The sequence below is a fragment of the Lagopus leucura genome, unplaced genomic scaffold, assembly GCF_019238085.1.
Source record: "Lagopus leucura isolate 7727_CA_CO unplaced genomic scaffold, USGS_WTPT01 Super-Scaffold_100002, whole genome shotgun sequence".
Taxonomy (NCBI): Eukaryota; Metazoa; Chordata; class Aves; order Galliformes; family Phasianidae; genus Lagopus; species Lagopus leucura.
In genome coordinates, this window is record NW_024962263.1 from 20,429,706 (window position 1) to 20,451,308 (window position 21,603).

Below are 21,603 nucleotides of genomic sequence, written 5' to 3' on the forward strand. Positions count from 1 at the left end.
CAGATCAAGATCTGAAGCTAGGAAACAGCTGAAAGGTGAAACAAAAGGCCAAGTGTCATCTCTTATTTATCAGCCACCGAAAATGGTCTCTACAGAGCTAAGGAGCATGAATGGGAAGAACGCTGTAAACAGTGAAGGGCAAAATATATACTGAGAAGTGTACAGTAAGAGCATTCATTTGGAAAACCACAGTACATCAATGGAGTATGAATCTCTTCTCAATAAGCTTACATTTTAGTTTGGGTTGTTATACCTTCTAATACTTCAGGATAGGTTGGTGCTACTGGTGTATTTAACTTGATTTGCAACATGGAGATACATCACAATATTAAAATGTAGGTGGAAAGGGATCTTAGACATCTAGTCCACTCCTTTTAGTTCCTCCAGACCATGAGCAGTTGCAGCTGAATGAATTATAATTAACATTTATCCAAAGTTTTTGCATCATTTCCAATTATGGACATTCTCTAGCCTTCAAAACTAGGCTGCTCTAGAGCTTCACACTTCAATAGACACACAAAGAAAAGCCACTGCAATTAAAATGGAATCCTTTAATCTCATCTCATCCACTGAAAATATGTATAAAAGACTGCTCTGTAATTCTGTTTTTCTTGCAATTCAGGGCCTTAAGGTTCTTCCTTCTATCTTTTTACTTTATACTTACCAGCCTCAACTCTCTATCTCACCTTGTAAGTTATGTTTATCTCTAATCAGACTTTCAGCTTTCCTGGAACTTCTCCACCAGCTCAGTAATTTAAGAAAATTCTGTATTCAAAACTGAATGTAGCGCCTAATATAAGCTTCACAGGTGCTCAGTAAAGAATGAGAACTTTCTGCCCATCACTATAGGGCTGTTTCCTCTCTCTTTATATTTATATCAGACTGAAAATTATACACAGTTTGAAAGCCTTTCACCTTCTCAAAATCTGTTCAATAATCTCACAATTTACATTAGTAATTAATCAATTTCACCTGTTCACTGTAGCTCAAATGAGTCCCTATTAAACTGCATGGTATTTTGCCAGTTCATTTCTCCCTTTACAAAGATGATTCTGAATACTAATTTCACCTTTCAATATAGTTTTCATACAACATGAAGCTGGGATGAATGTTAACTGTATAAGCAGTCTATCGGATCATACAGTCAACAACCAAAGCTTACAATTCCATTAAAAAAAAAACACAAACAAATAAACAAACAGGGTGGAGAAAAAAAAAAGCTAATTAGGAGTTATTTTCTGCTGTGAAAGCATTTCCAATTAAATTACAAAATGGGAAGTAAAGAAAAAAGTTGATCTGTACAATATTCAACCGCCCCCAAGGCTACAGAATTCTATTTTTTTCTAAGCAAATGTCTGAAGAGGACAGAAAATACATTTTGTTTTGGATATAAGATTTCACTCTTTATATTCTTCTCCCTGTTTAATAAATAGTTCTTCCAATCAAAACTTTTTTTAATATAGAGTAACTAGCTAGTAAATATGATTGGATAAAACAGAAAGGTTTTACCTGGTTAGCGATAAGTAACAGGTGTTTGATATTGTGTTTTCTTTTGCACAATAGTGGACATTGGAACACAAGAATGTTCAGCAACAGCTTAAATTATTCAGTGCTAAACATTTTTGTCACTTCCCTAATGCTACACTAGCTGATATTTTAAATGGTTCTAAGTGTGGAAAACCAGCTCAGCTTGAGATCTGCTCCAACAAACAAACTGTATCAATAGTACCTAAAAATCACTATAACTGTTTTGTTTAATCTCTGCAAGGCTTTCAAGCATAAGTTAAGCTTTTGGACTGAACAAACTATGGCAAATTTTAACTCCCCAAAAGACCACAGAGAATGAATTCTCAGTGTATGAAGTGAAAGACTACCTGAAGTTCAGCCCACATATACTACTTATTTCATGGTCTTCTGCCTCTTGTTGTTCCTTAACATTTTTAAAAAGTGTCCTCTTACTGTGTTTAACAAAAAAGCCCCACATACTAGAAAAACTAATCAAAGTTATTCTAATTCACACACTTAAAAATAATGCACAGACAGTAAAATTCTTCCTTGGACACATATAAGACATAGCACAAGTGATAGATAGCCCAGTGCCAGTATGACTTGGTCTGTTCTTGTCAAAGAAAAGTCTAACAAGAATTTTACACGCTACTGTGAAAACTCAAATATACTTTAAAAACAAAACTAATCACACTAACCAACTTTAAAACTTAATTCGTCAGGAAAATATTTAAAAACATTCTCCCTTCTTTCTTCCTTCTATTCCTTTTCCTTTTAATTTATAAATCCTGTTGAACAGGTTGTTGGTAAGTCTCTTCCTCATGCCAGACTGGAAGATAATCCTGAAGACATTTCACTTTGCCAACTTTCTTAGTTATCTTGCATCATGCCTGAGCTGTGAAGGGCCATAGGAGACAATCCATGCTATTTCCCTCTAAATAGCACACAATAAACAATTAAGAAGAGGCAATGGTTGTGAATGATAGGGATGGATTCCACCATGTCAGTTGGAATTGAAGCACAATCCAGCCAAATCTTTCACACAGCTTGACCTCTTAGTCAACAGTTGGGGAAATAAGAGACAGCATGTCTTGGCTTTGAGAGTGTGATAGATCATCCCAAATCTATACTAGCCAGGGACTGTTCAGAGGAGTAAACTAAACAAATCTAAAAACACATTAAACTGTTTCTCAATACATAGATACTGTTATTGTAAATCACTAAACAGATAAGCAAGAGTCACTGAAAGACTTTTCTTGCTCACAGGAACAATTTTTCCAACAGAATGTTTCTTCTATGGAAGAAACAACCACCAAAACTACAGACTGACTTCAGTACAAATATACCAGGTCAGTACAGAAGATATTTTTGACAAATACAAGAGCAACTCTAAGCACTTACAACCTCTTTTTTTTCTGTTGTCTTCTTTACAAGCGAATATTAAAACAAAGAATTTAAGTGACTTGCAAAAATATGGGAAACAAACTATCTTTCAGATGACTGTGAGAACTCTGAAAATATTTCTCTGTATCTGTATAGCATAAGGAGCTTATTAGAACCATTTTACTGATGAGGTAATAGGCCAAATATCTGAAAATGTGTTTTCAAGTCATTTACTAAGCAGCTTCTATCTTTTTGTTCACTCCCCTATTCAATTAGCTATCTCTACCTCCATGCAAGGTCTTAACACTTCTCATTTGCCAGAAATCTTTCAACTCCAAAGTAATAAGCACATGTTTCATATATGAATTTTTACTCTTCTGATGCCTATCTTTCTTCTATCCATGAGAAGCTTTATCTGTGCTATCATTATGAGACAACCCATCCAGAATCTACATGCAAAGATGAAGGAAAGGAAGCACTAGTACTGGTATCATATGACTCTTGGACTGGTGGGTTACCCCTCTTTAATATGGTGATTTTCATTAGCTGTCAGGCAGAAAGTGGAAATTCTCTAATGCGTGAACACTGGATAGTATTTTTGCTTCACAAAAGTAAACACATGAAAACCACCAACCTCAAGTTCATCAAAAAATGGATGGTAGGCTTTCAGAGAGTCACAGAATCATAACGGTTGGAAAAAGATCTAGTCCAATTGTCCACCTACCACCAGTATTGCCCCACTGAACCACGTCCACTGAATATCAACATCTAAACTTGAGGAGGTGTTCAAGAAACAGCCTCAACCACATCCTGGGCAGCCTGTTCCAGCATCTGACCACTCTTTCAGAGAAGAAATTTTTCCTAATACCAACCTGAACCTCTCCTGGTGTAATCTGAGGCCATTCCCTCTAGTTCAATCACTTCAGAAAGGTTAAGGCAGATATTGTGAAAAATTCTATGCACAGCATTCAATTTTACGCAAAACATAACTTTGCGTCAATGCTTTAGACAACTGCCAGAAGAAAGAGAAGAAACAGTTTCAGTATGGAATAAACTGAATTTCTTTTATGACCTACTGGATGCAGCGCACACTCATGCAAACCCACTACATTCAGTACATTTTCTTTATTGTATACAGCTATTTGTAAAAGATGGAATGCTTCCATACTGCCATTACTAATTTCAGATGCTAACTCACACTAAGGAATGAATCATTGGCTGTCACAACAGAGCAGCACCTGAGAAACTTACCTTATCGCTGTCAAGCGTGTTCTGTGAAGTTCGAGAGGCAATTGAAATAGTATCAGGTTGGCTGCTACCATCCCCCTGACTGTCCAGGTCCTCGCCATCTCTGCAAATAATTCATTTTTTTTCATTACAACACTAGCACTGAATTTTTGATGTGTTAGATCCTACTCTATACAAGGGGCACCTCAGTACTGTGGCAAGAGGTACAAGCTAGACAAAATAACTGATGCACAGGTGAAGAATTCAACGCTTAATTCTTTTTTCTACAGGCATTCTTTTGTTCAGTGACAACATCGCATTGAATTTAATACAACCAACCAGTCAGGACTATGGCATATAAGAAACAAATCCAAAGCTAGGAAGCAGACTGCTCAGCCACACATTTAAGCTCTGCCAAAGGATACCAAGGACCTGAGTATGAGAAACACACACACAGAATTGTAAAAATCTGAAACGTACAGTTATCCTGTACTGCTGTTTCAAATCCCTTCTGTAATGGCTAGACCTACACTAATCAGGAACTGTTCAGAACAGAAATCTCAACACATGTAGCATTGCAGGAAATTAGAAATCAATTATATGACAAAACTGGACACAATTACTCTTGGTTTTGTCCAATGTACTGAAAGATATTAGAAATTCAATAGAGGAAATAGTGCTGTTGAAATGGCACACTCAGAGATCTCTGACTATTTAAAATATTAATTACCTTCTTCCTTTCTGTTTTGTTGTTGGTGCTGTTTTCGGGATGTGGATTGGCTCTTTCAATGCTCCTTTCAGATGAATGGTCCTTTCTTGTATCACTTCCCGGATGTGTTTAATCCAGTCCTGTTTATTCTCTATACTGGATGCCTTTGATATGTAAAAGAAACAAAAACACCAGAACGGACTGTTGTAGCTGAGAAAAATCCACATATATCATCAACGAATGAATACCAAATGAAAGGCTTAAAGAAAGATTATGTGAATCATTTTTGAAAACTTGAATAGAAAAACGGAAATTCGAGATAGTTGTCTTTATTTTGAATCATCAGTTCTACTTTTGCTTGTCAACATTGCTAATATTGTTAAAAAATATTTTATTTAAGATTCAGATTCTTTTATAACTTAACAGCTCAAAAAGGCTGAAGCCTTGTATGCACCACATGATAGACAAGGTGAATTGACTTACTTCAGGAATTCCAGTAATACTATCCTGAATACTGTGGGGCTTTTTTATTCTTTATTTTATTTTATTTTTTAAATTCATACCATGTACTAGGCCTAACTTAATATAATATCCTGCTATCATTGAAAAAACAATTAACTTACATTGTGACACATACACTTCCACAACACTACTTATGCAGCATTCTTCCCACTTTTGAAATGCACAAGGAAGCAGAAAGTTTGTTTAGGGATTGTATTTCAATAACTGTCTGCAATATACCACCTGTATTTTGGAGATAATCCTAGAAAAGATTTGATATCCAGCTGCCCAATATGTAATATGATTATTGAATCCAATTTAATTTCATTACCCTACAACTGAAATACTATTAAATATAAGCATTGGTGCAGATCTAAATAAACTATTATATGTAAACCCTTCTTTCTTTCAGTTGTTATCTTCTGAACAAATTGGCTTCTAGTATACTGTAAACATTTAATAAAAGGGGAAATGAAAATATGATTGTAAAGGTGCAAAAAAAATTGAAGCAGCAGTGAATAGCTAGGAAAAAGATTTTTTCCTTTTACAATCAAAAGTATTTAGGAAAAGAAACCAAATACACTGCGAAATCTTTTATCTAGTGTTTTCATGACATTTACTTATATTATTCATGTGCTGCACTCTACCTTCAAAAATGAACCAAAAAAATCAATAAAACCACTGAAAAACTTGACATACCATAAAGATCATCTAAATACTCTGTACTTAAAGTAGAGAAGAGAATAGAACAGAAGAGAACAGGAACAATTTAAGGTGATTGTACGTAGAGCATCCTTGAAAACAAAATCCTTTTTACCATTCTATTGTGGGAAGATCACTTCAGATAGCAAAGCACATTCTGTGAAATTATATTGTATTATTCAGTGATGTTAAATCCTATCTTCCTGCACTCATAAGTGCTTGTACAGAAACTAATGTGAGTTTCTCTTCAGTCTGGAATTTGCTAGGAAAATGTATAAATTTGAGTGGTCCTTTTAAAGCGACATTATTGAGTAACCACCAAAATATATCTGAAAAAAAAAATGGGTTTATTTGTAGATGCATTAATTGGTAAATGGGAGGATAAAATTTTTACTCATCTCAGCACAACTAAGAGATAAAATAGAAAAGTTTCAGTTGACACAGTCCTCAAAATATGTCAAATTAGCCATTAAAAATGAAACAGTAGGCTCCAGGTTATGCAACGGCCAAATGAAAAACGGTGTTAGTGATTACCCTAACTAGGCAAGGAATTCTACTAATGTCTGTAACTTCCCAAATTCAGGATTTAAAGGTATTGCACACACTCCCATTCACAGGCAAGAACCTTTATAAAAAGTTGCAGGCTATATAAACTTATTAAAATCTTCCATACTATTTCTCCATAAAAACGCAGGCCATAAAACAAACCATCACCAACAGCTACTCAGCTACTTGAGAATAAAAGATATCACCTGCCCTGTCCTAGTGGATTTGAGCTCCAAAATTCAAGTCTGTGGATCAAAATATTTGTTCCTATTTCCAAATCAAGTTTGTTTATTAATTTCAAGTTTGTTTATTAATTTCCAAATCAAGTTTGTTAATCTCCATTAGGCCAACACAGATTCCCTTCTGCTGTCAAGTCTCTTTAGTTAGATGTACATCACAGCCAATTCTATACAAAGGAAGATTATCTGTCAGCAGCTGTCCGTCTCAAAGTAGCAGAAATCATCACTTGTTGCCTTCCTAAAAAGCAAGGACAACTACAAGACTGAGTATATCTATACACATTCACTAAGCATGTAAGCTAAAATTACCTTTAGAACAATTTTGTTGTCTGAAGTCGGTGTTCTTCCAACCCACAGAGCAAACTTGCAGGGATCTCCTTCAACATGTTCTGTGACACCCAATTCAGAAGTCTGGAATTAAAAAAAAAAGTGAGGACTCCATGGTAATTTTTTTTTTTTTTTTTTTTGTCAGCAGACACAAAGGGATGCTAATATTCTCAATAGCTGAGCTCTGCTATTTAAAGAGAGTTTTAGAAGCTTCAGTCTAACTTCTGAGCTTCAGAGAGAATTCTTTATTCTGGGGTAGGTGGTGAGGCCTCTTCAAAAGCAATGACTGCAAGCTAAGCACTTTTCCAGTAAAGTAGCTATACACTATAATACTTATATTCTTAAATATTGATTTGCTTTTTTTACTTCTCTGACTTGACCAAAAAAAGAAGTATTATAACTCTAAATAAAATAAATAGAAATGCTTGGTTAAAGTTAAATGTTGGTATTTCTCTTTGCTAATTTTTATCAGGGACGTTTATTAGTTATTGATTTTTTTGCTTTTCTTCTTCATAGCATTTTATTATCTCTCTGAAATGGATTAAAAAAATAAAAAGTCATTTCCCTGGGGACAACTACACTAACAACCAGTTTCTGGGAATGTTTGGATGTCAGAACTTAATAGTCAGTTATCATTCAAAATGTTTTTGCTTTCCAACTAGAATAACAATCGTGAATTTGTTTCTATTTAAACAATCCATACAGACTCTGCTCCAAAATAAATAAATAGATAGATAGATAGATAGATAGATAGATAAATTACAAGTGAGAAATTCAGCTCAAACTACAAGAGTCCTCACTCCAAAAGATAGTTGCTAAACATTCTTACATCATTAGAAGCTGCATTTTTCCCTCATTTCCAAATGAACTGACATTACAACCTTGTGGGACTGACTTTGCAGCTCTGCCTCCTCTCCCATACAATGACTAGGCAGCTGATGCTACCTTCCAGTACCTGAAGTTTCTTTTGTATTCCAAGTTGTTCAGGGAACCAAAGGGAGACAAGATAACAAAAGCTGCTGCAGGCTTGATAGGTACTAACTACCTTGTATCAAGAAGGACAACAGGTGTTTGAAATGAAATAACAGAACATACAAAGCATAATAGAGAAAAAAGAGGTTTTTGAACCAACGTGCTTTACCAGTGTGGACATGGAAGTGGGAAAGGGAAAAGAAAGAGGGAGAAGCACTTGAAGTAGACAGAAAAGGCTCGTTACTTATATCACCTAAACTTGGTCATATAACCCAACAGATCAATAGAAGAATAAAGTCCTTTAGAGTGAGAGGTTAAGTAATTGTTCTTAATAGTCCATCATAAAAACTAGTTTTGTTCCCAACCAATGCAGAGCAAACTGATGGAGACTGTTGCTTGAGAAATTCAATTGATTGTTGCTAATTTTACAGAGTGTGAATACTGCTCTCATCCAATGTTATTCAGTAAGATATGTGGATTACACTTGTAAAGCATACACATAATGAATGCAAGAGGGATTTTTTTTCCTATTTTTAAAGGGAACGCACAAATTCTCATCTTTACATTCTTTCATTAGACCATAAGAGCTATCTCTTATTCTGTAAAAGAAAAAAAAACCCAAACAATTACCATGAGATAACTAGCCTCAGTAAACAACCTAGAATTTACTTCCATAACAAACAGTTCTTGCATTTACAGACCAGTATGTGTAGAATCCCCACTGGAATAAAACTAGTGCTATTACTGTAACATGACTAGTAAATTAGTAACAGAAAAGCTTTCTGTAAATTCCTTCCACCCTTCTGCTTTCTATAGCACACCAATATTAATATAAAGCCTTCGTTAGCAGCTGCTTTTGGCCTATACTCTTTTGTCCTCGAAAGCATGAGAAAACAGAAAAGTTTGAATATTCAGTTTACGCAGCGCGCTACAATTGTTTCAGTTTGTCAAGCAAGTTTAAACGATCTGAACATAATCATAATCATCTCGCCAGGTTTCTAAATATGGTTACTTGGTCTCCCATACTTACAAACAGTTTACTCTTGTAAATGTACTTGCTCCTTCCACTTGAGTCCTTTACTTCTTTACTAAAAACCAAGGACATCTCAAAAAGGAAAAGGTGCCTCTCTCTTCCCTTTCGAATTAGAGTTTTGGGGTCCCACACTTGGAAGGATTCTTGAAGGATGAGCTCTCCCTGAGATTCTATATTTTCATCAAAGCCTAAAAACCCAGGGAGAAGAAAATATCAGCATGAAAAGTTGATAATATGAGAAGTTTAAAAAGCACAGCTACTGTTCATTAAGCAATTAATTTATTTTTCCAAATACAGCTTGCAAAAGATAGAATTCCAAGAAAGCAATGCTAAAAAAAAAAAAAAAAAAAAAAAAAAAGCCCCAACACTGTAATAAACTAAATGAAACTGCAGCTCAAGCCTATGCCTAAATTTAGAAATCTAACTGTTAAGAAGTTTATCAACTATTCTGGCAGCATTTTGCTGACAAATGGAAGCCCTGTTGGCTTCCCAAACTTCCCCTGCAAAGAAAATTATTTTTCTTGTGAGGTTTTTGCTACTGTAAAAAGTGAGCAGCTTGCAAAGACACAACAGATAACATTCTGACAACAATGGCTCCCAAATGCCATCTCTTTTGCTGATATAGCTTCCCTATTGTGCATGCAACAAGCATGCAAACATATTCCAATAGAGAATGAAAAAAGATGGCAGCCTGGGGCTGTTGCCACGTAGATCTGCCACCTGCCTGCCACTGATCCACTCTGCAATAAAGAAATAGGAGCTGGGTTATTTATCTTTACACATAACAAAGATGAAGGTTGAGGATACAAATGAATTCTAGCAACAGTGTTCTCCCAGGTTAATATGGAGTTTTAGAGCTGCAGGGAACAGAATTTAGTCTTCCATACTCTTCTGAGCAGTATAAAACTGCATTTTGAAGAGATACTGCTTGCCAATAGTCTCAACAGAAAAACCATCCTTCTCAAGAGAACAACAGTTCTTACAGTTCTAAAGAGGGAAAAGTCCAGAGAGCATCAGATGTAAGTTACTTCAGCATGTTCATTCAAAAACCTCCAGAGACACAAAGAGGAAATGTGCTCACTCACTGTATTTGTTTAACATGGAATGACTCAACTATACACACATGATTTATTATAAAACCAACTTATGTAAAAGATTAGGATATTCTCCAGAGTCACATTCCCTGCGTTAGAAGATCATTACCAATGCTGGTCAGCATTTCTACTAACATCATCTCCTGAACAAAGCATTTAGAATGGATCCTTAAGATTGACCTATATTCCTAATGTTTAAAATCAGGAAAGAGTGATGACCTAGAGCATTCACATGACCAAGAATCATCTGTCAAACCAAGGTACGTTTTATACTAACTTGCATGGTACTGCAAATTCTAGGACAAGCTCTAAGAAGGCACAGAGAAAGAAAAGCAATTTTGACTGAAAGCACAGTAAGTTTTTATTCTGCAATGGCAGGCTAGAGTTGCTCTGCTTTTAACTTTAAAGAAATCTACTTTGCAAAAAAATACCCAGTTTTATTATGAAATGTATGATGGTACCGTCATACATGATAATGTGCCAACAGCAAAATGGATTTTGGCAGAAAGTTGTTCTCAGCACATAGAAGCAATTACTTCCAATATCAACTGTCTGCCACGAACATGATTATGCTGTACTGGCTAAGACTCATACTAAATTGGCTTACACTGACTTTTTACTGCCAGAAAATACATTTCACTTCAACCAGAAGTCTGTTAAGAAACAGGCAGCAAACAGATGTGAAAAGTACAAATTTCTTGGAGGCCATTATTTGACACATAAATCAGAAAAATCAACTCTAATACACTTATGTTCCTCTTATAAAGAAGTTAAGGACACTGCTTGGAAAATTTAGCCGAAGTTAAATCCGACCATTAATTTAGTAGGCTGGTAGAAAACTTTTATTACTCTACATATTTTTCAATTCTGCAGTGGCAGAGATGTTGAGTAGGATGAAAGAACACTTTTAAAAAACTAACAACCTCTATCCATTGTCCAACAATTTATTTTCTTCAGTAAGTCTGCATTTTATTTACCTCCAAATAAAAGGCATATAAAATACAAACACAGAGACAAAAAGTCTTCATGTTCTTCAGATTTCCTCGATATACAGTAACATAAAAAGTTATTATATGATTGAGTTAGAAGACTTTAATCCTACCTTCCAACATACTGAGGTGCATGGCATCATTGGCTCGCTTTGGCACACTAAGCATCACCTCCAGGCCATCCTTAATCTCACCTTTACCTTCTTCACAGCACGTGAGCAACTCCTGCAAAAGATAAGCAGACATGAGCATCCTCTCTCTATATTAGTACAACAATGCTACTTCTAACATGCAAAGAAACATTTTGGAATGTAAAATCTATTTTAAACTTATTCCTCCAATGACGCGATAGCATATTTTGTACTTATCAGTATCTGTTCTTTGTAGAGCAACCTAAACTGCTGCCTAAACACCTCTAATTTAAATAATTTGATTAATAATAAATTTTTAGAAAACACATTAAGGACATTTTTTTCCTGGTGCAGCACAGATGCAGTTATTGGATGTAGCACTATGTCAAGATCCAGAACAGTACAGGTCCCAACTCATGAAGCTGGTGGAAAATGGGACAGAATAAATGTATCTGTATGTAACCTTCACTTTATTGCATCAAATACCTGATCTGTATTACTGCTAATTAAAGGATTTACTTTGTTTCATTTCCAATATTCAATGATGTACTCTACTCTGTCTTCAAACAGCTGAAAGCCTCTTAGAGACAAAAAAAAGTTTGTATACAAACAACTATTAAATGAGGGACAGAAGTTAGAGAAGAGAATGTGCTGAAATGTTGCAATGGAATTTAAGGCGATGCAGTTCAGTGCTCATTCATGATACAGGAGCTGATATTCAAATTTCCTCACATTCTTCAAGTTTTTGAATGGTATCAAGATAAATTGTAGCTTGCATGACTAAAAGAACGTATTATTTTCTTCTGCTATTCTTAATTCAAGTTTAAATTCCTTTTTAATGAGAAAGCCAAGTGATTCCTACTTCATAATTCCATAATTGCCTATTTCCACTTAACTACCAATATCATCCATCACTGCAGCAAAACAGAACAATGCTGCACTTAAGTTTTGGATGACAAAATAGCAGAGAAGTACAACTGAATGTCCTCTTCGAGAGGCAGAAGATTGGTAGCTTCAATATTATGTGGACATATAAACAGAACTTCTGAAACTGGAAATGTTCTGCCATCATTCAGGATTTGTGCTCTTCATCCTTTCATGTTTCACACCTCTTATTTTGTAGAAGAAAAGAAAATCCAGCATTCATCAAATTTATATCCATTTTACTATGCAGAAAAGCCATCTGGCTCTGAAAAGACTGGTGAAATCAGTCTATCCTGTCCCTTCAATACTGCATCACCTAAAACATATTTAGATTCAACAGCTGTTGAAATCAGTCCCCAGAACTTCTAAAACATGACAGCCTAACTCTGTAAGTTCTAACTTAATCAAGCTGCATCTTTTTTTGCAAGGGGAGAACAGACAATAGTTTCAACTAAAACAGTAGATCCATTTCCAACTTGACATCACTGGGAACATTAGAAGTAACAAATGTTGTGCAAACATTTGATACACGTACATACCAGTATTTTACAGTAGTTTGTACCATAAACACAGCTAATGGTTTGTAGAAAATTTGTTTCAGAAACCATTAAAAAAATACACCTGTTTATGCAGCTATTAATTACTTGTTTGCTCCAGAAATGCCGAAGATATTTTCTAAGTATACATTAACAGAGAGTTATCTTTTTGATTTACAGAAATCTGGACCAGAAGTTTCTTATTTATGCTTTCTTTCATTTTCAGTGTTTTTAGAAGTATGCCTGCTCAGGATGCTGTAGTCTCAGAGTGAAGAGTAAAAAAGCCTTTCTGATTTCAGAAAGAGCTTTGCTTGCTTACGAGCAGCAGAAACTCAGAAAGAAATTTGAATTAGTACTGACCTTTAAAAGAAGCTGATATTTTGTTATCCTCTGGACAGGTTTGATAAGGTAAGAAGAGATAGAGTTGGCCAGTCCATGTCGCTGTTGTATCTCCTACACAAAAAGCAACCATTTGAGGACTTGTGAGTACCCACAAGCAGATTCAAGCCTGTTCTGATGGCTATGTGGCAGACATCAGCCAACATTTCTATTTTAGCAAGAAGTAAATAAATAAATAAATGAGAAGATGACGATACATTCCAGCCACAGCAAGTGATCTGACTGTGCATTTGCCTGCTCACTTTGTATAAACACATCCAAGGGTACACCTGTAAAATGTTTCAACAGACCTAAATTCAAATAGCAGTGATGAGAGACATTGAACAAGTGGCAACAATTTTATTAAGTAAGATTCTTAATAAGGTAAACTTCAGGAGAGAAAAGAAAAAAAAAAAAAAAACAAAAAAAAAACAACTCAGTGTTCCAGGGAAAAGTGAGGACTATTGCATACATGCTGAGGAATAAGGTTCTTGGCACCATCTGCTAAATCAACTGATAGTTACAGAGTGTATTTCCCCAAGAGCTGTTACAAAGCCACAAGGGGGAGCAAGAAGTAACATTTTCTAACCAAAGAAAAGAGGTTACACAAGAGACTGAAAAGAAAGCGGAGCCACTTAAAAGCAAACAAACAAGTCATCCAATAAGCTAAAGGAGGAAAATATAATCACGTCATAATTACAGGGAAGAATTACAGATTTCAAATACCAATCATGGTTGAATTTCAAGGCCAGCATTTGCCATTTATTACAGTAGTGTATGCATTTTAACCACACCATTTCAAACAGCAGGTTGATGCACCGTAGCTATATGCTTTTTAACCATGATTACAGTATCAGAAATTCTCAAGATGGGAATTTCAATGCAACTCCTTGAATTTACCTGTATACAGTCAGGCCTTCACTTTTCTATTCTACCTGAAATGGATTAGAAAATTGAGAGCCCTGGATACAATAGTAAAATACAGGGATCAAAGGAGATTGCATCAAAAATGGTAGCAAGAATAAATTTCTAATACAAATTAATCAGAGCCCCTTATTGATTCTTAAAGTAGCATTTACTAAGTTTTTTCTTTGAAATCTTTTGGTCATATCTGCCTGTTTTCATGTAGCCCATCGGTTCTTGTACAGTGACTGAAAACTAAAGAGAGGCTTCACAGAAGGACTTTACCTTTAGAATTTCTATCACCCTAGTGATAGACTTGAAATTAACAGAAAGAACTTCAGTGATATTATTACTCAAATGTCCCCCACTCTGCTTTTATAAACAATACTAAAAAAATGTTGCTGTCACTACTAGTAGCTCAGCACAGGAAAGGTGGAAACGAATAGGGAGCAACATAGTTGAATCACCTATAGATGTACTTTCAACCATACCAACACATCCTTCAAAGCAGCCAAAATTATCTAAAAGCTCTAACAGCTGCTACATTTTGGTCTTCTCTTAAGTAGAATGTTACATGTAGACCAAATAACTTTGGGGATCGAAAGAGCAATGGTTGGTTTAGCAGCTACAAACAGTGCAAGTCAACTGAATTACCACTGAAATCAATTACAAGTTAAAGCTGCCCCAAGAAATGTAACAAAGACTGTCATTTTTATTTTGTACAATGCAACCTAAGCAAATTAAAATGCTAAGATTTACAGAATGTGCTTGAGAAACTGGAGATTTATGTTTTGGCTGTTGCTGCCCAAACCTGCTTACACTTCTGAACTGTTGTGATATAACAGTGACTTCTAACACTGATTTGACTGATTTAAGAGACCAATTGAGGAATATAAATTAATGGAGTAAGGGATATAATTGACTTTCTTAAGTTGACAGTAAATTGCATTATTAGTAACAGGAAGCTTGCATATTCTTAAGAAATAAGGCACTTGACATAAATAAATATAGGTACATTATTCAAAATAGGAAGACATATTTTTAAGATGGACATAAAGTACTTACATCAAAGTATGCTCCTGCATGTTCTAGTATTAGCTGGGTAGAATCTGGCTTATTTTTGCAGTAAGTAACATACATTTGGAACTTGTCTGCCTGCAGATCAAAATGAAAATTTATGCAGGTTATCACAGAGCATAACTTCTGTCTCAAAAACGTTTTCTACAGTTGTCAAAGAACGTATCTTCTGTCTCAAGAAACTAAGTGACATAGAATTCTTTTTCAAGTCTGGCAGCACAATAAAATGTATCAGAAAAATGAGACTGAAAGCAACAGTAATGTATGTGAAAGTAGATAATACATAGCTAATAAAAAGATACTGAACTAAACAAAAGCCCACATGCAGGTTTAGGCAACCCACGTAAACTTTCAGAGCAGCAAAGCACGGGCATTGGAGAAACATACCATAATTATTTTTCAGTTAAAGATACACAAAATTTTACTCAAATTTCAAAGAATAGTTACTTTTACAGAGACTCAAGATACAAAGATATTTGAGATCTATTATCCACCCCTCCCTTCTTCCTATCTCCGTTATTATTTCTAAATGCAACTCTGAGTACATTACCCATGTCACAAAGCAGTGTCCAACATCTTCTGGTAACTGTTCATATTTTTCAAGCTCCTTGAGGAATATACTATGGGTAGAGAAAAAAAATACAGTGTAAGACACATGAAATATTTTCATTAGAGCAACTGATATTGATCTATCGTCTGTGAATGAAGACAGAAAACTTTCTCTAATTCATACTAACAGCATGAACTAACACAGGAAGAAAGGAATAGGTGACAAACGTGCAATATAAGAACTAATATAAAGCAATTCAATACAAGTTCTGATGCAAAGATCAGAAATTGCTTCAGCACATACTTGCAGTACACAAAATTGAACGTAGTTCCCCATCTAGAAGGTTTCCTACTTTCTGAGTTTCAGGAAAAGTTTAGTCTTCATGTCAAGAGAAATAAAAGGTTAAATTATTTTTGAATGCTCACATTAACTAAAGATACTGATGTTTGTGCAATATCTGTATTTTGTTGAGTTTAGTGATTTCCATCTCTGTGACAACTGAAAAACCTACAGCAGTATTTTAATGCACCCTAATAATTTCTTAAAAGCTCAAAGATGTCTGAGATTGAAAAAGAGAGTTTCTAATGGTGTATGTCAAGCTGCAAAAAGGAACAAATGAAACAATTTAGCCATGTGAGGAGAAATCTTTTAGATTTTTGATGGCAAAGAGTCCATTATTCATATGCACAATATTTTCATTAGGAAATCCCTTAGGTCATCATGTGGATTTACCAGTAAAATGGAAATGAGAGATAAGTCACTCACTTATTGTGGAACTCATAGATTTCCTGCATGTTTCCAAAGATAATATGCTCTTTGTTTACAATACCAGGTGGGATCTCTTCAACTCCACTTGTCATTTCCCATAGATACGTCTGCCCAGAACAAAAAAGATGCATGAAAGGTCATTAGAATGCTCAACAGAAGCACTCAGGTATCTGTAAGCATGCATTCACAGAGAGAAATTGGTGAAGATCATGCAGCAGCATCAAAACCAGTTGTGACACTGTTGTGTCACACAGACCTTGTGATTTTGACAGGAAAACTTAAGTTCTAAAACTGACAATTTAATACAGTCCTTGAAACTCCATCATTTAAGATGCATAGTGCTCTTGACAACCTCTAGTGCTTCAGGATATTGCTTATCAAGGTCATGTCTCCAGTCTAGAAGTTCATGTTGTGTGTAACAGCTAACACTGATCATTACTAGCTTGAGCATAACAATCACTGGGCACCTTTCCATGGAATCTCCCTGAATTTCTATTCAAAAAGTCAGTGAGTAGCAGAACATGTGATACACATAATAAGAGAATTAACACAAGCTGTCCTCACTTGCAAGCAAAGCACATAAATTAAACCACTCCCTTTTCTCTCCTCTCAAAAAAAAAGACAAACAGTATTGACAGAAGCAAAACATATAGAATAAATTCTGAAGTGGCTGATATCAAGCTGTAATTTTGTAATTTTAGGTTTCTTTATAATAGCTGAAAAAATAGTTAATTGGGTCTTATGACAACAAACTAAACATTTGTTTTTAAAAATCAGAAAGAAGTAGAAAGCAACAGATTGAATCTTGTCTTCAAAGATCATTGAAAAAGACAACTTACATCCATGCATTCTCGGAGGTCTCTTACGTAAGCCTTTTCTGTCTGAATCAGCTCAGCCATAATAAACCTTAGGTGACAACAGAAAGACTAATCAAATCTCAATCTGTATAATTGTTTTGAATACATAATAACCAGAATACACATTTCTCATCAGCTTTTGCTTTTTCCACTGCTCTAAGAAAGTCTGAGAACTGAAATGCTATGAGAAAAAAGACATGAAGGAAACATGAGAGATAGCACTCTTGCATTAGTAACCAGTGCAAAAAGAAATGGGGAAAAAGATGGAAGTTTTCTCAGATGCTTATTCTCTTTCCTCTCCTTGCACATTTATTTCACATTATTTCTAAAAAAGAAAAAAAGCAGGTTAACACAAGTCTAGGATGGCTTTGAAAGTCTGAGATTCAGACATGCTAGAAATTCCTATAAGAATGAGCATGTGAATGAAAAGCACTGGGAGCTACTGAATAGTATTACTCTCTTTTACTTTTTATCCAATTTCTAAGCTTCCAGACAAGCCATGACAGTTGCTTCATTATCAGGATTGATTTATGCACTCTCAGTTATTAAAAATAAATAAATTCATTACTCTTTCCTGCGGGCAGATTTTCGCTTTTCTTCATTAAGCTCATGAGCAGCATCACGCAGTTTCACTTCTGACCCAGGGACACTGGCTGGGATTATATCCAGCTGCAAGCTTTTGCTCTTCATGAAAGAAAGGAAGAATTGGTTAAGGAAGGAGACAGGAGAAAACTACAGATAAATCAAAAGGAAGCAAATATATATATTTTTTGTATGTGTCAGTCATCACACTCCAATTTCACTTACCGATTTATTGGAATCAGAGGAAATACCCAGAGCTTTCTCTAAAGAGGTCCTGTATTTCTCCATGCGCAGAGAAAAGTCTCTGTACCTTTTATCCACTGCCGTGACACATTTTTTAATCTCTGTTGCATGAGCATGCCCTTTTTCACAAAAGCCATCAGCCAGCTGTATCAACAACTTCACCCTCTCTTTGGTTTGCTATGAAAACAGGAAAATATCAAACAGTTACTAACTCTACCTGTCATGAAGGGGATCATTTTGCTTAACCTGCTACCAAGTACAGGTGGAGAAGTCATGGAAGGAGCAAGCTTCTACCTTTCGTTCCTTTAAATAAATACCCTTTTCTTTAAAGAAATGTCACAGAATCTCTTTGAATCTCTTTAGTGGAGCCCAGTGAAAGGACAGGGGGAAATGGGCACAAGCCAGAAGACAGGATGTTCCATATGAACACAAGGAAAAACTTTACTGCAAGGGTGGCAGAGCACACTAACAGGCTGCCCAGAGAAAGGTTGTGAAGTCTCCTCTGGAGACACTCAGAACCCACTTGGATGCTTTCCTGTGTAACCTACCTAAAACAACTCTTGCTTTAGCAGGGGCTGGATTATATGATCTCCAAAGGTCCCTTCTAACCTCTATGACTCTGTAACACAGGTTTTCTTGGGTTTTACATGACTAGAAGTAAAAACATGCTCCATATCTAATCCAGAGACTAAACTCTCCTGGGCAAGCTTTTCAGAACTTGGTCATTTTCCTTGAACTAATACAAATGAATTTTGATCCCATCAAAGGTATTTTGCTCATTACACCGAAGCACTAACATTGGGCCTGACTCACAAAGTCTCAGGAGTCTTCCCCCCCTTATACATGGACTTAACAAAAATCATATCTGTCACAGCATTTCAATTATGTATTTTGCACTTAAATGGATTAAGAATATATTCTCTAATAAGCCTCCAGAGACACAGAAAATTGTAACTCTGCGATAACTCAAAGCCATACAGTAAATTGCAGACTTTAATGAAAAGACTAATCTAAGGAGTAATTATTTTTATATTTTTCTATTATTTTTTAATTAAATGTCAGATGAATAATTTGTCTTCTTGTATTTTATATCCTAAATGATCATGGAGCAATCCGCAAACATGAGGATGTAAAAATAAAAATCATAGACCTTCAAGGTTTCTGGTTGTTTTTTTTGTTTGTTTGTTTTGTTTCAACCATTTTTAAAATCAATTCTGTCACAAGAAATCAATTGCACATCAGGCTGATGAAGCTGAAGCAACGCAGTGATTATCTTCTGATTCTCTTTTGTTCTATTATTTTCTAAGTAGAAATACAGAGATAAAACCAACACAAGAAAACAAAGCTTAACAGACATCCTTATTGTCTTGCTTGTTTGTTTTTTTAATGGTATTGAATTTTATTTATCTCACCTTTGCTGTGATCTGAAATTCTTCATGTTCTTTTAACAGCTCTTGAGTATGCTGGATACTGGAACCAGTGGAAGTATGTGTGGATAAATAAAACTCCCCATTGTCATGAATCCATTCCAGAGCCTAAAATAAATATCAAGAACAAAAGAAGAGTAAGAATGAAGGCAATATATTTTTGCCAATAGATACCAACTGTAATAAGCTTTTGATGAACAGAAGTTGGTGACAGTTAAATTTTATTCTATTCCACTTGTGGCATTTGTGATTTCACTCGTATACTCCAAAAGTGAGGAAAAACCACTTTTTAGTTGCAACACAGGCCTGCTGAACTTCAACATAAATATGTATTTTCCAACCTTAAAAATTATTACATTAGACTGACAAATGTATATGCTAAACTTCCCCTGCACTTGAGATTTAATAATCACTTCACTCTTCACTCTTAAGTTGATATATATTCCAGTGTCACAAGGTATGGTATGTAGTTACATGCACTCATACAAGTTAAATGTAAAGCAAAGGAAGAATGGAATCTTCAAAGGAAGATTCATCAGTTAAACTAACGTACGTACATTGGTAAAAGTCAGTAGTATTTTGTTACTGAAACCAAATTACTAAATAACCCCATACTAAAATTATTTCCCTTCCACATCCTAGCACCTTACTTTCTTACTATTACAAATCATGCTGCCTCATGTTATGGTCCGTGTTCTGCCCACATTAATAAGCACTGTCCTTTAAAACATACTGGTTGTGATGAACTTTACTGTCCTTCTACTAGGAAAAAAATAGAGTCCTCGCAAACTGCTGCTTAACACAAAGATCAAATCTGTGACTGAAGACTTGCATTGCCAAGTTGTTTTCAGCTCTTAATACAGCCAGCTTTAGCAGCATGCACAAGCACATGAACTTAATAGCTTCTTGGTTCTGACAAGGCCAGTATTAAATGTTGAAAGAGTTCAACACAGTTTGGTTAGAATACTGAATGTGAATGTTTGAATTTTAAAGACTGTAAGGGCATACAACAATGCCATTTACTTAGTTGCATGCTAGTGTGGATGCAAGCCTGATGAGACACTCCTGTGTCCCTGATGGAAACAAACCAAGAACTCTTGGACTAGAGTAAAGAAGAGAGGCACATCAACTGGTTGCCTGTATGATGTTTCTTGTCATTCTTATATGAAACTTTGACAGTGAAGAATGATATGGACAAGAAGCATGAGTATTATTGATATCATAAATAACAATTATTTTGATACTTTCTCTTTTCAAATTTTTAGTCCACCTGACTTTTTTTTTCGTGGCTTTATTACACAGTGCTGGTGTGAGTGACAAACAAAACTTCCCTTCCACAAATGTCACCCTTTCACTACTTCTTGGCAGTTCTACAGAGTAGAACATGACTGAAATTGATCTCAATATTGATTCCTACAGTTCAGGCCAGCTCACTTCATTCGAAGATCAGAACTGTACGCTGGAGACATACATCACCATACAGAATCTAGTGAAATCTAGAGCCCAGGTGAGTCCTTAATTCTGGAATGCTTTGTCATTCAATAATTATTCTTGCAAACTACTATGTTTGCTTTTTCTACAGCATGGCATAGCGTTCTGAAAGTACAAAGAATGGGTTCTTCCAAATTCCCAACAAAAATTTATATGAAGATAATGGTAATTTGATTTTCTGGTTAATCAGTGTAGTGTCCCAATAAAGTTGTCAGTGACTAAATGGGAGGCAGCTGTATAATGGGATTTACAATGAAAACGCTGACAGATCTTTATCTCTAGTGTTTGACCATTAGTCAGTAACCTCTGTACAAAAGCAAGTAGGTCACATGCTTGGCAGAAGCTGAAGTTAAGGTTGTTAGAAAGCGGTGAAGGGGACCAGAGAGGGGATGTTGTTGCTCTTATTTAACTCCATTCTGTGATTTAACTTGCATTACTTTCTTCATGGAATCAGCAAAAACAGATTTCAGAAATATTTCAAGAGATCAAAAGAGAACCCCAGTCATTA

The 21,603-nt window shown here is 35.4% G+C and overlaps 1 protein-coding gene across 3 annotated transcripts in view; it reads right to left on the reverse strand.

Annotated features, from left to right (window-relative positions):
- TRIO (trio Rho guanine nucleotide exchange factor) overlaps positions 1–21,603 on the reverse strand; it is a 224,410-nt gene that overhangs the window by 68,824 nt on the left and 133,983 nt on the right. For all 3 annotated transcript variants that reach the window (XR_006178638.1, XM_042870088.1, XM_042870089.1), the window contains exons 21-33: positions 19,590–19,712; positions 18,160–18,354; positions 17,921–18,036; positions 17,335–17,401; positions 16,493–16,602; positions 15,728–15,797; positions 15,166–15,255; positions 13,180–13,272; positions 11,342–11,453; positions 9,143–9,333; positions 7,123–7,224; positions 4,847–4,989; positions 4,141–4,240 (exon numbers count right to left, since the gene is read on the reverse strand). Coding sequence is in view for 2 of the 3 variants with exons in the window: in XM_042870088.1 (XP_042726022.1) it covers positions 4,141–4,240; positions 4,847–4,989; positions 7,123–7,224; positions 9,143–9,333; positions 11,342–11,453; positions 13,180–13,272; positions 15,166–15,255; positions 15,728–15,797; positions 16,493–16,602; positions 17,335–17,401; positions 17,921–18,036; positions 18,160–18,354; positions 19,590–19,712 (1,512 nt within the window). In the remaining variant the exon portion in view is untranslated. The remainder of the gene's footprint in view (positions 1–4,140; positions 4,241–4,846; positions 4,990–7,122; positions 7,225–9,142; positions 9,334–11,341; positions 11,454–13,179; positions 13,273–15,165; positions 15,256–15,727; positions 15,798–16,492; positions 16,603–17,334; positions 17,402–17,920; positions 18,037–18,159; positions 18,355–19,589; positions 19,713–21,603) is intronic.